The 15929-nt window shown below is 41.1% G+C and overlaps 1 protein-coding gene across 2 annotated transcripts in view; it reads left to right on the forward strand.

Moving 5' to 3' along the window:
- Positions 1-15676, forward strand: part of klf7b (Kruppel like factor 7b) — an 86613-nt gene extending 70937 nt beyond the window's left edge. For both annotated transcript variants that reach the window (XM_032567204.1, XM_032567203.1), the window contains one exon: positions 5542-15676. In XM_032567204.1, coding sequence (XP_032423095.1) covers positions 5542-5593 — 52 coding nt within the window. In that variant the 3' untranslated portion in view covers positions 5594-15676. The remainder of the gene's footprint in view (positions 1-5541) is intronic.
- Positions 15677-15929: the final 253 nt, after the last annotated feature.

A 15929-nucleotide genomic window follows, 5' to 3' on the forward strand; every position in this document is an offset into this window, starting at 1 on the left:
TGGGCTCCCACTATTCTCTGAACTAAAACATCCCAGCATTTCTACTCGGAGATGAATTCACCTACATGCACAGTAAGCCAGATCAGGTCGCGGGGTCATCGGGTTCATCGGGTTCATTAGGAAGCCCGAACATCCCTCTTCCCAGCGACTATGTACAGAGAAATGCACTCAGGAGGGATTTTTGTCAAATTCTCCAACCACCTCGGCTGATTCCTTACGATGAGGATGAGAAGAGACAGATTAGCACAGATTACGGCAGACTTTTTACCCCTCAAAAATTCAGAGAAAAAAACTCATGAGTTTTCTTTTCTCTTTGTGACGTAAATTCGTCTCCTTAGATTTTCCAGGAAGTTTTTTTTTGTTGTGGATGCTCATTGTCTTCCTGAAATCAAATGGTAAAATCTTTGTCTATTTTACACAATATCAAAGTCTACTTGTGAAGCTTTCTGGTGTAATTGTCTCATGTACTCATAACAATATCACATAGGCAGCCTCATAAGTTGTTTTTTTTCTTGTGCTTAAATTCCAAAAATACATTAAAATATGCTTAATGGAGTCGAGAGTTTCGCATAATTCACACAAACGCTAAAGTACATCTGCGGTGGGAGGAGTCCAGCAAATATTACCATGAGAATAGCAAAAAGTGGCAGCCAGAGAAGTTAATATTTGATAAAATGTTCAGTCTGACAGTATTTCCCCAGAGGACACACACACACGCCCACACCCACACTCACACACACACAAGTATGTTATTAATTCTGACTAATCAAGCAAAGACCCCCCGATGTTTCCGTGGAGCAGCAAGGAGGAGTGATGGGGGGGGGAGAACAAAAAAACAAAAAAGAAGAAAAAAAAGAGAGTCAAGATGAAGAAAGGAAGCTAAGAAGGAAGTCTGTGTGTGTGTTTCAGGAGATTGAGAGTGGGAGGTTACCAGCTGGAGTAGCCGCTACGCCCCCCCCCTTCCAACAGTGACACAGTAACTGGGATGACCATCTGTCTAGCTGCGCACACACACACACACACACGCCAACACACACGCCTACACGCGCATACATGCAGAGAGATCAGTGAAGGTGTTACAGTAGGTACCACATGGCTGGCTGGGAGCTAAAAGGAAACAGTAGACCCTGAGACAACAGAGAGCAGAGTTCAGCTGTAAAAGCGCTCATTGTTTACCGTAAGGACTCAACGCGTCCAACCGCGTTCTGTCTACGCCATGTGGTTTCAGCTGATCCCTAGCACCTGTTGCCATTGCTAAAACACCAAAAACAATAAATAATAAAATAAAAAAAAGACCAGAGAGAAAAAAAAGATGTTTGCCCTTGTTGTGCCGGTATACTCGCTTGGCAAAAAAGATTTCTACTTTTTTTGTTTTTGGCATCTTCAAAACTTGCATTGTAGCTGCGATCCAGTCAGCGGCGACTAATCGGTGTTCTGGCACAATCTCAGGTTGCTGGGAATCTGGAAATTTATGCTGTCGCCACACACATTCAGAGGCTGTTATTGTTGTTTTGGTTGCCTAAAAGGATTGGACATAACGTCGCCTTGATTTAATTGTTTAGATGTTTGTGACAATGCCAAGTGGTCATCCAGAAGGATGAAAACAGGAAGAAAAAGGATGCATGGATTACATTCACAATGGGCCCCCAGTCTCCCCCCAGAAAACGTCCTAAGTCCGGTGGTTGGGTGCCAGGGCAGTGCAGTCATTCGTCCAGCGGCCCGTTGTGTTTTTGAGTTAAAAAATATTTAAAGTTGACAGAAAATGTGAAAATATCACTTGATAGTTATGTGTTATTGAAAGATTGGAAGCTTAATACCTGAACACCAACTATAAAATCTAAAAAAATACAAACATTTTAAAAAGACTTAAATAAATAAGCAATGCTTAGCCTGGTGGGGGCTTAAGTAAAGCCCAGTAGCCCGCCAGGCTTAAAACACTCTGGGGGAAACCCTGGGTTAGGGAACACAGCCAATGTGAGACTCCCTCTAAAATGCTTATAGCTGCCTACATTAATAGCCGAGTCACCTTAATATTCATTAATATTCACAGTGGAATCTGACTTATCTCTACCTAATAACCCAACATTCCTGGTTTTCTATTGGTCTAAGCCAAGTCACAGAGCAGGGTCAGCAGATGCTGAGCTGTATAATAAGCAGATGTTGTGAACTTACTGCAGATGCATTAGCAACAGTATGTACCTCCAGACTTTATGTGGCCATAAGTTTGAATTTATAACAGCTTGCTGAGAGTTTCCTGGACTTTACCTTTGGGAAAATAGGTGCGTCCAATCGTACATCTCTGAGTACAGTGCAACGTGTTGGCTGCGGTGTGTAAAGCATGTCACCACTGGACTCCATGTGGATCCCTTGAACGATGAATTATGCGTATTTGTCTGCCAATTCAGTGGATGAATCTGGGTCTGGCAGTTAGAACGGCACATTTCAAGCATAAGGTTTTTGACTATTGTTTAAGAAGAAACACTTAGTTCTTCAACATCCCAAAAGATTCTGGATGACTTATCCTCGCAACTTTGAGGGAACAGTTTGGACGCTCACAGTCACGTCGATCCAACACGACTGCACCAGGTGCATAAAAACACGAATGAGCACGTCTGGCCTGGATCTCAACCTGACAAAACACTTTAGTGATGAATCAGAGGAGAGACTGCGATGAAGATCTCTTGGTCCGACCACAGATGAGAACTAGCCTTCGTGGCTAATGCTAGCACATTTTGCAATGTGCATTGTCCCTTTAAACAACCTCTCACCTGCACTTCTGGGAGAAGGCTTCACATCTAAACCTTGCGGAAAGTCTTCGCTGAAGAGTTGGAGCTGCTATGGTTGCAATAGGAAGGCTAACATCACATTATATCTACCGGAGGAAGAATGGGATGCAACTCAAGTTTACATGTTAGTTGATGGCATCTTTTAGAAATGTAATACATCTTCACACTTAAGCTAAAGTACATAAAAAGCCAAGTCTTGGACAGATTCTTTGCTTACATCAGCTTTAGTTCAAGTTCGTTAACTCAAAACTCACTAAACAAGACGAACTTTTGTTCTGTTTTATGTTTAGCAGTTGGTTGGATGTTGTTGGTTTTTTTTAAATTAAATAGATCTTGTAGGTGTTTTTGATTGCGATTCCACGGTAAGCAAACCTTTAGTTGCATCAAAACACAGGTTTTGCTTTAAACTGTCTTGCTTTGTGTTGAATGCAGAGGGAAAACCTCTGGTTGAAGATCCCAGCTTGCTTGCAGGTTCAGAGCGGCTCGGTGAGAACCGACACCCGGTGGTGGCGGGGTTTTAATTGAGGCAGCTCGCAGAAATCCGCATCATTCACCGCAGAGTCGGTGAAATTAAGCTATTGATTTTCCTTTTGAGTATTTATCTGTGTGTCTACTCATATCTGGATGGAACAACAAGCGAAAAAGACAAAGAGTAGGATCGACTAATTAATAATGAATTTAGCCTCTGGCAAATTGAATTTGTAATTTCTCGCCCGTTCCTCTTCTCCTTTAGTTAAATCGCTCGTCTTGAATATTATAGACGGCGTTCAGCTTTTAATACTCTCACAACCCATAAAGCGCACGTTGTAAAACCGAACTGCTTGTGGATTTATTGTATTTTTATTTTATTTTTTTTTCAAATAAAAAAAAAAGCCATCACCTGGTTTTATGTCACCAGCTGCAGCGTGTTAAATGGTCCAGCCGCAGCCCCGCCTGCATTAGCCTCCGTGTTCACTCTGCATATCTAATTAGTCTCTGCAGTTGCATTTCCCTCTGAGCTGGAGGAGTCGTGGAGGGTCTGGCTGTGATTTACGGCCATGACGGAGGCATGTTTAGGAAAATCAGTGAAGCCGAATTGGACTTTTTTTTTTACTCGTCGTGAGATCTTGGCACAGCTCGCGCACGACGACGAAGCGGGTCGGCTTCAATGCCGCCGTTTCGTAACTACGGGACTATCAACTCTGCACTTGTTTGTGACACAGATTTTGGCTGTTTTTAGTCTGGCCGCCGGCCCGGTGTTTAGCTTCCAGATGCATTTGTCATCTTCGTTTCGATAAGAATCATCCTCGACTGGCTCTGAAGCGGCTCTTGAGTAAGACTGGAGTGCAGCACTTTGCTTTTTGACCATCAGTTATGACGTCTGGAAGTGCGGTGCTTTTATTTTTATGCCGTTTGATTACTTTCATTGACATCGACAGACCTTCTAAAAGTCTTGATGAAAGCTAGTTCATTTGTTTGATGGTTGTTTTTATTTGTTTTTACTCCCAAAGGCTCTCTGGCACATCACGAGGGAGCAATGTGCTTTTTTTTAATTTATTAACTAATCAATCAACACATTACTATGTACAGCACAGATACCACTGAACAAAATCATCTGTCTTGTCGCCATGAGCAATTAATCACATGATAAATTAAAACAGGCTCAATAATATCCATTTGCATGATTTATTGTTTTTCTTTTTTCTCCCTCTTTCTACCAAAAGCTAGAGGGCAAAAGTCTTCAGTCTGGTGCTTTGGTCTCAACCAGCCTGTTTTTGAAGGCGAAGTTGTCCTTCATAATCATTTTATAGTTTGTTGTTTTTGTTTATTTATTTTGGATATTTAAAATGTCTTCCAGTTCCAGTTAAAATGTTCATTTAGAATTTAAAGTTTGATGTTTGAGAATATGTTTTTTTTTACATTATAGCCGTTCAATTCCTACCGCATCACTTGAAAATGGGATCAAAGCAGCAATATTATCGTTTATCGCGATAACCTCTGGGACAATTTATCGTCCAGTAAAATGTTGTCATTGTGACAGATCTGTTGATGCGTATTAACATGTTTAGGCTATTAAAATATGCAGTTATACATGCATTTACACAGGGCTGCAAGTATTCACTGACTTTAGCGATACACGGGTATCGGGGGTCAGGGTCTGTGATTTCTGACCCCCGCAAATACAAGTGTATCTTATTGTGTGACATAGAAAACAAACATATCATGTTGGGGATTTATTACAATGATATAACTTTCTTAGTCCAAATTATTGGAAGACAACGTTGTCAAAGAAGTTGCAGACAGCTTGCACAGTTTCTAGACTGGCTGGATTCTGGTGACTAAAAGGAAGCAAGAAGAGGATCTGTGATCAGCCCAGGAGAGGCCCACCATCTCAACAACGTGAGAGCATTTTTCCCAAATCCAGAGATAAGATACGGGTGTTTTGCGGGCCGGAAGTGTGAGCTTCTTCCAGCATATCACGTGCTTCCAGTGGGAAGTTGACGAAACATTGGATTATGGAAATGTCTCTGAAAGTACACAGAGCCGGTGGGTATTAAAGAGGTCTGGCATGTGGCGCAGTTGGAGCCAACAAATCCAGATTTTGGCATTGATCAGCAGACTTCCAGGCCTAATAAATTAGTTGTTTTATTCAAATCAATGTTGTAATTGTTGCTGCATTCCCTTCGGATGCTGTTTTTTTTTTTTTTTTTTTCCCTGCTGCCTCCTAACTTCCCGGATTTGCTGTCTCACACCGTTTCTCTGCTTCGCTCCGCAGGTGTTTCTCTCGATCGGACCACCTGGCCCTGCACATGAAGAGGCACATCTGAGGGTCGGAAAGGAGAGGAGTGGACGAGGAAGACGACTGGTGGAGGATGAAGAGGAGTAGTGGCAGGAGAGAGGAATGGCCGGAGAAGCTACAAAACCGTTAAAGAGCAAAAACCCTCAACGGTTGCTTCGAGGATCTCCATCGGAGAAGAGGGGGAAAAGGAGGAGACGAAGAGTAGCTAGATTGTTGTTTTTCTTTAATATTACACATTCACATTTTGCAGCAGTACACACTTCGCACATCCGTCTTCTATTGCATCATCCCGGTGAACCCTGGCTGCTCTCTTGCAGCTCGCGGGTCTTGGACACTGCCAAACCGTGCTTGAGTCGCTCGACGAAACACTCCGCCGCCTTACTTTCTTTCTGTGTATTCAACCCGTTTCAATTAGTGAGTCATTTTGGTGAAGAAGCAGTCCAGCGGGGTCGGGGGGGAAACTCTTTAATATTCACTTAGTCAGTGCTTTCAAATACTCAATGTTTTTACTTGCCGTTTTTTTTTGTGTGTGTGTGTTTTCTTTCCTACATGAAACACATGAGGAAATATCATCCGCCGCACTCAGCTGTAATCTATGTGGGAGAAAAACAACAACGACGCGGCGTCTGCGGGGAGAGACGCCATGCGGATCGAGACTGACAATCGACGCCCCTCTCCACCCCCCTCTCTCGCCCGACGGGGCGTTTCGGGGCGTTCGTGGGAAATCGGTCAGCAGATGCTGCTGCAGCTCTCAGGCTCTCCTCCGAAGAAAAAATAAAAGGGGGAGTTCGCATCTCTCGACCTTCGCCGAGACGCCTGCCGCCTCCGCCGGCCATCCGACAGAAATGCGCAGCGACACTTTCTTCCCGTTTTTTTTCTACTTTAAAGAACAATAATCCTTCTTATTGCTATACATAATTTTGGAAAAAGGAAAAAAAAAAAAAAAAGAAAAAAAGTAAGACATTTTTGCGCTTTTCTCTCTTGGAGAAAACTTCTTAGAGCTCACTGAAATGTTAGAGGAAAGACTGGATGTCTAAGGTGACTTCAACAAAATGTGTGGGAAGCGAAGGAGAGCGTTGTTGGTCTTTTTTTTTTATATTCCCGTGCGCTCTGACTCTGCAGACTGTGTGAGCAGCCGATGGATGGGGTGAAAGAAAAAAAAAACTGAAACAGCTCAGAGTAAAGGATCGGTGTTTTATTTGGACTGAAATAAAAGCAAAAAGCAGAGAGGTCTTCATTTTTTTTTCTCTCTCTGGCGCTCTTTCTGCCCTGCAACCCAACACAGCTCAAACACAGAACAACAAACCCCAGGATGACCCCCCGCGTTCTTAAGAGGGAGGACTCGCTCGCGTAAAAAAACTGGCAAACTTTTTTTTTTTATTATTCATTAGTCTCTTCTTTTATTCTGAAAGTCATCCATGTGCGTTTCCACCAACTCAGAGGATCCATCTTCCTGGCAGCACTGCAGGGCGAGAACTGGGGCTCAGAGAGCTGCTGTTTAGCTTTTTGCTTCTTTTTTTTTCTCCCGCACATGGGACTGAAGATGCCAGCTTTCACGTTCGTATGTTGGTTTTGGACAGAACTGGTCACACAGACCCCGGCGACTTCGCCTGTTTTGTATCCATTAACTGCACTTACTTCTTTTATTTTAATGTTATCTGTGCTTTTTTTCTACAGCTTAAAATAAGAAAGAAAAAATGAAACACAATGGAAAAAAAAACTATAAAAGACTGTTAAAAATACTACACAAAAAACAGCTCTTTCTCTCTCTTTACACTTTGCATACAGAACAAGCACATGTACTCCGTCAACACACACACACACACATTTTGCAGTTCCTACGCTCCTGGCGCCTCTCAAGATAAGACTAATAAGAAATAGAAAAATAATTATTAAGCTAATGAAGAGAGTTGGAAAACAAAACGCAGCATGGCAGGCTTTATTGCAAACACACACACACACACACACGCCGGCTCATGAACACACACAGACAGACAGACAGACAGACTCACACTCTTCGTGGAATTACATGTTCTGTTCCCAAATCTTTTTTCACAGTAGGAATTTAGCAACTGTTGTTTGGTGGAAGAGTATCTTAGCTCTCGGCTGGAGGTAACAATCCCAAATCCTTTTGAAGTGAGAAATCGGCTTGTTCTCAGCTCCAACAGTCACCCACAGAAACCCTCGCTGCAGTCTGCGCCTCGTGTTTAATCGGTTCCTGTACCGTTGGCGACGGTCGGTGTTTTGTAGTCGGCGGGTGAGGAAGGGGGGTGAGGGGGGCGGCTAAACGGTAAAACAAGTGAAGCAGATAAAATCGTAAAACCGGTAAAAAAAAAAACAACAAACTTTGTCAGCTAGCTGCTTCTGTAAAATGTGGTTTCTTGGGAAAGTCTCCAGAAACGTCGATTGGAAATTGGAAATCAGCGTCTGAATTCCCAAATGCAGGTTCGATTCGACAAAGGAGGCTGAGCAGCATTCATTTAGAAACTTGGAACCCGAACCTTCCAGCGCTGCCCACTCGGAGTGCATTTGGCCAGTTCTACGACGACATCGACTACGATGAGTGTTTAAAAACTCAAAAACAAAGCTTTTAAAAGGGGCTGTGTGTAATTTTTAAAGCCAGCTTTTGTTAGAAGATTATAAGGAGTTACCTGCAGCATACAGCTTCATTTAGAATAAATCCAGATTAGTTGGTCTCAGAGCTGGACGCTGTAAGCCAGTCTCAGAGGGAACAAGATCAAATGGAATCTTTTCTTTTTTAAAACCAATCCAATCGCCACCTCAATTTCCTGTCAATAATCATCACATTCTGTGTGGTTAGATTTAAATATTTCCAGAATAACATTTGCATAGACTGATATGTCATTTCTCAGTCCAGAGTTGGTATTGAGATGTTAAAAGTCCACCTTGGTCACCACCTAATTTAGGTTTACACTAAATGAAAGTGTAAACCTAAAATTTGCACTTTAGGTTAAACCTAAAGTGTAAACTTTAGGTTATCAATAAGAAAAGATATTAACTTTTCTTACCTACAAAGTTAATATCTTTTCAGGTAAGATATTAACTGCTTACAATCTATTAACAGAACCCCTGAACTCTCTCCTTTGAGTTTTCAATGCCTTGAAAATTATGCCTTTTTTTTTTTTTGTCAATGCTCAGAATTTGGGAGAATTATTCCAAAACAACAAAATTAAACTCGTCAACGAAAAATCCGAGCGGATCCCTTTGACGTCGCTCCCTAAATTATGCAGAATCTCTTGCCGTCGTTCGTTTATGAATTTTTAACCAACGCTCACAGAAATACCTAGGAATTTGTTGCTTCACCGGGAAAACTCTCCTCCGTCTGTCGGATCACCTGCTGGGTTTTCAGGACCGCGCTCCTTCTTTCGTCTATGCGACCCGAATGCGAACGACATTAAAAACCTAAATAAAATATCAGGATGGCGCATCTCTGAATGCCGACTTTCTTTGCTCAGTGGTTGCAGGGAAAACAAAATCACGAGCCTCGCAATCCTGGGGCTTTCAACGCCAACGCTCTCACGGCTGCTCCATCCGCCCACCAACACCTACATGCCCTGTAGCAGACAGTCCAACGCTCACTGATGCAGCTGGGTGAGGAAGCAGGTTACTGAAGCTGGTCGGGGGGGGGGGGTGAGGGAGGATTTCGACTCCCATCATGCCCAGTCATTGTGCCAGTTGGCCTTGCCAGCATTCATTAGGTGAAACGGTGGAGAAAAAGAAAGCCCCCTGAAGGGTGGAGGACAGGTAGGCAGGGTAGAGGGGGTTGGGGGGTGTATATATATACGGTGCAGCTTTGAACAATCGATACCAAAAACCTCCAGCGTGGAACTGCCCTTCAGCCACGGGCAGAGTCTCTCCGGTCAGAGGAGACCAGCGGGGCGCCGCCTCTGTACGAGTCCTGTGTATCTAACGGCAGCTTTCTCTACTAACTCTTCTCTGTCTATGTAATGCAGTCAGGGTATAAAGTAAGTGCACCCTTTTTCAGTTCTTTAGGACCTAAATAGTAGACTATCTGGTTCAAAACCGAAGGGAGCAACGTCATAAAGCCACACTGCACAGTGTCGGTTCCTTAACACACTGTAAAAACACAAAAACTTACCAAGTATCTTTCCTCTAGTTTTTATAGTGAATCTTAAAACACATTAAAACAAAACTAACTTGCAAGTAACTTCAGCAAGATGTAGAAGCTTGTTTCATCCTTAATATTGATGAAAAAAAAGGACTAGTGATGGGGTGAAATAATCTGCCATGGGAACGAGTTACTTCATCATCAATATTTAGAAACTATTGGTCTTAAGCAAGCTCTTATATCTTTTATATCTTGCTGGAAAGTTATTTGTAAGTTCATTTTGTCTTACTTCAAGCGTTCTAAGATATTTTCAATGGAAATATGAACAAAAATACTTGGCAAGATTTTGTGTCTTTGCATTGCAAAAACGCAGAAACAGTTTGTACAAAAGTGTCGTACGTTACCAAATCCATTGAATTTGAATGTAACAAAACTGGGGCCCGAGCCATGAACTGAAATATAATCATCGAATAAAACCGCCTTTTAAAAAACAAACAAAAAAAGAAACTAACGTGTTCGAGCAGATTGGATCGGAAAGAGGGTGCAAATATTTTATCATGACCGCCTGAAAAAGAACCTCTTGTTTTTGATTTCAACACAAAATCTATGTTGATGTTTTCCTTTCCTTTTCATTTTGCATAGAGATGCGAATGGAAACTATCCCATATGGGGGAATACAATCATGACGAATGTGGGATTGTTGCACTTTTGTGACTTTTGATGGCTTGAATGTTGTGTGTTTTTGTTTTTGTTTCAGCCCCGTTATGCATACTGTGAGCACATCGGCCATTTATCAACTGCTTTTAACTGCTTTCCTAGTGTGCAACCATGTTGGGGGAGACAATATGATACAGTTGGAGTTGAATTATTGTTGTTGTTTTTTTAATTTCCCTCCAAAAAATGTTTCATATATTTATTAGGGTTTTTCCTCTGGCTCTTAATTTATTCACTCATCAATATATCCCACGACGCTTATTGAATCAGAGGAATAGTAGTAAAATCCAAGGACATGTCATGCACCTCACGGGACTTTCCGATTTGAAATGCGGTAAAATCCCATTCTCGATTTAGCCGAAATCAATTTCACATTTCGTTATCTTTCAGGTTACACCACTATTTTTCCCTAATGCTCCAGTTAAAACTGCAGCTCTGTCAAACCGTAAGCAAATAAACTCTCTTCCTGAAACAAATTTCTCCCCCCTCCCCTCAGACATTTGACAGATTTCAGAGTCACTTCAGATGCAGCTTCGCATTTGGTCCCCCTTCCTGTCTCTCAGCCTGTCAGAGCGGGTTTCCTGTCACTGTGCAGCTCCGGGTCCCCTGTCGTCTCGGAGGCTCATCCGGGCCGGCTAGCTGCCACCGCGCGCTGCTCTGATTAGCATTGCGACTCCCAGCTCTTCTTGCGGCTGAGCTAATGAGATAGCTCTGGGTCACAGGGAAACGGAGTAGTACGAGTAGAATAATTTTTTAAAAAAAAGAAAATACGAGGGGGGACCCTGAGCCACACAGATGCCAGCTGTCCGCAGCCAGATCTGATCTGGAACCGTTGCACAGAGAACCACAACATAGTAGTGAAACTTGTAAAAAATAACAAAAAGATCTAAGCTGAAATGGAAAAAGGAAAACTGGTTTTGCATATTAATCTTAACATCACTTAATAATCTGCCTTATCTTGCTGATAACATTTCAATAAATGACGTTTTCTCTGCCAATTCCCCCCAGCTAGTCGATCCTCGCCGCCCGCCACCAAACCCTCCACCTGCTTTCACAGTTAAAGTGCCATTCCAGTTTGTTTCCATCCGTCCCTCCATCCTCACCTCTCCCTTCCCGTCCGCAGCAGTTGTCCACTGCGCTGTCAGCTGCAGGAATGCTGAATGCACACTTTATACGTTTTGCCCAAAGATTTGCATATTTGCAAGTGAACTGCTGTGAATGTAGTAGATGTAGTGGATAGACCCACGAGGCATCGTGGGATGCAGAAAACGAGAGACAGATGGAAGGTGGAAGGAAAGGGATTGTTTTCTTTTTTTGTTTGTTTTTTGGTGGTTGTGTTTTTTTCTTACGCGACCATCCCGGTAGATCTTAATTACAAACTCTCCATGCTCCGCAACGTTCCCAGTCTGCTGGAAGCCGGAGCCGAACTCATTGCTCATGAATGTAAAATAAGGTGTTCATGGTGTTATGGAGGCGCCGGCGGCTTCAGCGGGAGGGAGGTAGCTGTAGTTCAACGTAACCGCTTAGGATACCGCAGGTCTGCTTGGTCAAGTCGTTCCGAATTAAACGTGGGCTTTGAGTCGAAAGTGTCGGCCTTAACGTTATATAATCATCACAGGTCAAAGTTCACTATTCTCATGGGTCGATAAAGGTCAAGGGAAGTTGACATTTACTCGGAAGTTAATCTGATTGTGGGATTATTCCAGTCACACACTTGGTAATGTGATTATTTCAGAGCTAACCATATCTGAAGACAGACATTTTTTGATAATTTCAGCTTGGTGAACTTTATTAATCTGAATTTTACAAAGTTATCTTTATGTACGCCCCACACTTTACTGGGCACACCTTTTGGAAAATTTAACTAACCTCTAATGTGGTGTATTGGGCATTCTTGAAGCAGTTCTGTTGTACTTTTCAGCTCATTTGCACACACACAGAAGACGCACTTCAAACCTTCGCATTATGTTTCACATTTGCTGCCTTTTCGTTTCATTTGAGAATTAGATTATGTTTCATTATACACTGTGCTTTTAGAATTAAAACGCCCAAACTAGCACATGTAACTTAAGCCTACCCATTACTACATGATGGAAAATAACCAATTGAGAGCAAGTCAATTTGTGTCTTTGATGATTCAGACACCTGCTCAGTCTGTTGTACCTCTGCTGCAGACGTAATTATCAGACGTAATTAATGATGGACGTATTATCGTGACAAGCTAGGTTTTTGAAAATGCTTATGAGTACAGAAGAATGTCTTCAACTCACTAAATACCAAGCTAAGCAAACAACCATCTTGTTACCAATCTTGCTAACCATTTAAACAACTAGTTAGCTCATCTTCTATTGTCTAGCTTGTCTGGTTATTAGTCTTTTTTTTATAACCAATTTGTACCATGTTACGTCAATCATAAATACTGCAAATCTATGCAGTATCACTGGCATGTGTATAATAAGCATATCATTATTTTATGGTCAGGGTAAGGTGTAATTAATTGATTATTTATGTATTTATTTAGCTTCATTTGTTTCTTGCAGAGATGTAAGCCGCTCATTTTGGTAGTGAAATGCTTAAAATAAAAATAAAAAAATGCATTCATAAAAACACAGATTTAGCTTTACATAACAGAACTGTTTCATCATTTGTCCAAACTCCTTTCTAATCCACGTTTACAACGTACTGACAAACAAAGTTTGTAAAACTTGGTAAAAGAGAGCCAAAAAAAAAAAAAAGCAGCAGCCATTTGGGAGCAGATATTTGTAAACTATGACATGTAGGCCTTTGGTGATCCCTTCTGGTCCCGGGTAGAAGACTCCTCTGAGAAACCAAACTTTTGTTTCCACAGCTTCCCTCCACCTTGTCCTGAAGAGATATTGTTACTTCTGGCAGCTTTTTGTAAATAGTTTTAAGATCTCTCACGCAGACTTCTTTCTCTGTGTGAAATGATCGACGTTGTGACGCCACACCGTCCGAGACGTTTCTCTAGATCTGCTTTAGTTTTTGCAACCATTGCACTACGTGATCATACTTAGCTCTTGCACTCTACATGTGCGCACACTGCTAGCCTAGTCTGTTTGAGCACTCTGTCCAATATCCACTTAACATTTAACACACAGCCAGGATGCACTTTGCAGGACCGTTGTCTGCTGGTCTAGTCTCAACAGATCGGACTGTCGTCCAGTGAAAGGCCCCTTTTCTTCACCGTTACCCTGGGGGAGTCTGTTGTACCACGCTAACTTTCAGTCCTGCTGTGACTTGGTTGATTTTCTTGGTATCAGTGCCATCCAAGTGACTCCTTCTCTAACTATTGTGTTTGTTCATACTTGACGTGTTGGTATATAAGAGATTCACGCATTTTAACCCACTCACTTAATTTTTTTCTTTATTTTTTTGTCTGTACGTTTCACCTTACCCACCCTGCACCTTCCTGACCCAAACCTCAACAATCGGAGCCCTCTGTGGCCCAGCATGTTCTGGAGGAGTTTTCTCTTGAGCTACGCTCTTTGGTTAGACCGCGAAAGGTTTTCTGCATCGGCAGCAGATCTTTACAGTGCAATCTATCAATCTTTTATCCACTCTCCTGATCCCTGTAGGTGCTCGCTCTCTAGTTTGTACTTCTCTCCCTTTTCTCGCCTAGAAAGCTTCCTCTTATCTTCTGCTTCTAAATAGGTTTGGTACCAAAACTTTCTGGCATTTTAACAAGCAATACACTATTGTACATGTTTGTTCACCGACCAGATCGATCTCTTTATTGTAGTTGGGCTAAAAGTCTTTCAGAGGTAACCACTTTTATGATCTACTTTCAGAAATGTTGAAAGGAAACTTGTCTTGGTCAGCTTCTTCTATACTAAAGTTATTTCCTGTGAAAAATATTTGTCCCTTAGCAGATTTTCATTCTCTTTTTTTTTTTTTTTTTGACAAATTTTAATATCAGAAAGGGTTTTGAGATCATCATTTCCTTTAGCAGAGTAAAAAACCCAAAACATGTCAATATGACAAAAAGTAATTGCCCTAAAAGAGTGTTTTTGCCACTGTTTGTGTCTAGAACTGCCCTTAAATTTCTATAATAACCCAGAAAGAGTCTTACATGACAGTGGAGGAGTTCCAGCCTCTTTTTTTGGAGAACTGTTTTTAATTCAGCCACATTTAAAGGTTTTGGGTCATGACCAGTGTGTTTAATCATCTATTTAAAAAAGGAAAACGTTTCTTTGCACAGCTTCTTTTTTTTGATAATAATTGAGACCATCATTTGAAAACTGCTTTCTGTATTCCCTCTGGTTATATTTGTCTATTAATAAGAGTAGTTTGTTGATAACTAATGGAAGCCTGAAGCTATCTGGAGAGGGACAAATACTTCTTTACGACAGAGTACAAAAGGCAACTTGTATTGCAGTTGAAAGGTGTATAAGGAAGTTTCTTCTGCATATAATATTGTAATGTGAAAGTCAGCTGTGTAAAAAAGCAACATTGTCATAAAAAAACAAAGAATGTCCAAACACACTTTTGATCCTAATGCTATTGCTGATTGTGGACATACATTTTAAAACATCCTCAAAATCAGCTGTGTTTTTTTTTATTTATTTATTTCTACTAAATGTCCTTGAAATACTGACTGAATAAAATTTAAAATGACTGAAAAGGTCACAAACAAACGGATAAATGCTTTAAGATCTGGTTACGTTCCACTATAATTTGTAGCATGTACGGTTAAAAGCTGCTGGGTTGCAACAAGGTGTTGCTAATCGTCTCTCAGAATAATTCAAATGTTCCTTCTGGTATAGCAAGAAAACAAAACTCTAAAAGAGCCAATCATGGCTTCCACCATATATTACCACTAGTTAAATGTTGTCGTTTTTCAAAGTGGTTTTTTTTTTTTTATCTATTAAGTGATTTAAAATTACATCTTCATCGTAAATTAACGTAAAAAAATAAAATAAAATACAAGCGTATCCGTTAGGCTGACCAACAGGGGCTCCTTGACTCGTGGTTCATATCAACATCATAATCATAAACCTTCACCCTACATCCCACTCCCCTCACCACCACCTCTGTTCAGTTTCTCTTATTTCTAATTCGTTTGTTTTACTTGCAATTTTTTGCTGTACAAAGTGTTTAAAATATTATTTGTATTATATGATGTTAGTATGGTAATGTTCTTTATTAAGGAAGAAGAAAATTTATTTTTGTTACCGGTCTGTTTCATAATTCTTTTCTAAATTGGTATTGTAAGATATCTATGCAAGAACTGTTAAGTGGAGCATTTTTATTTAAGAATGTAATATGTGTAATAAATGGTAGACTCTGGTTATGGCTCCTAGTGGTGTGTTTGTTTTAATTATAAGGCGCTCAGATTTAAAAAAACAAACCATCTCAATCTTTATAGTTTGTTCTAGAGCTGGAACCTCTGAACTCTGGATTAGGAAGATTACTCCCAGAGAATCTTAATCCCAGTTTGGAACATCTGAGATTCCTGAGCCAAGTTTTAATTCAATATGGCTGCCACACATGAAAGTTGTACTCACGACTTGTATTTAGTTTAATCAGTCACACAGAAAGT

Source organism: Xiphophorus hellerii, chromosome 7 (genome assembly GCF_003331165.1).
Source record: "Xiphophorus hellerii strain 12219 chromosome 7, Xiphophorus_hellerii-4.1, whole genome shotgun sequence".
NCBI lineage: Eukaryota > Metazoa > Chordata > Actinopteri > Cyprinodontiformes > Poeciliidae > Xiphophorus > Xiphophorus hellerii.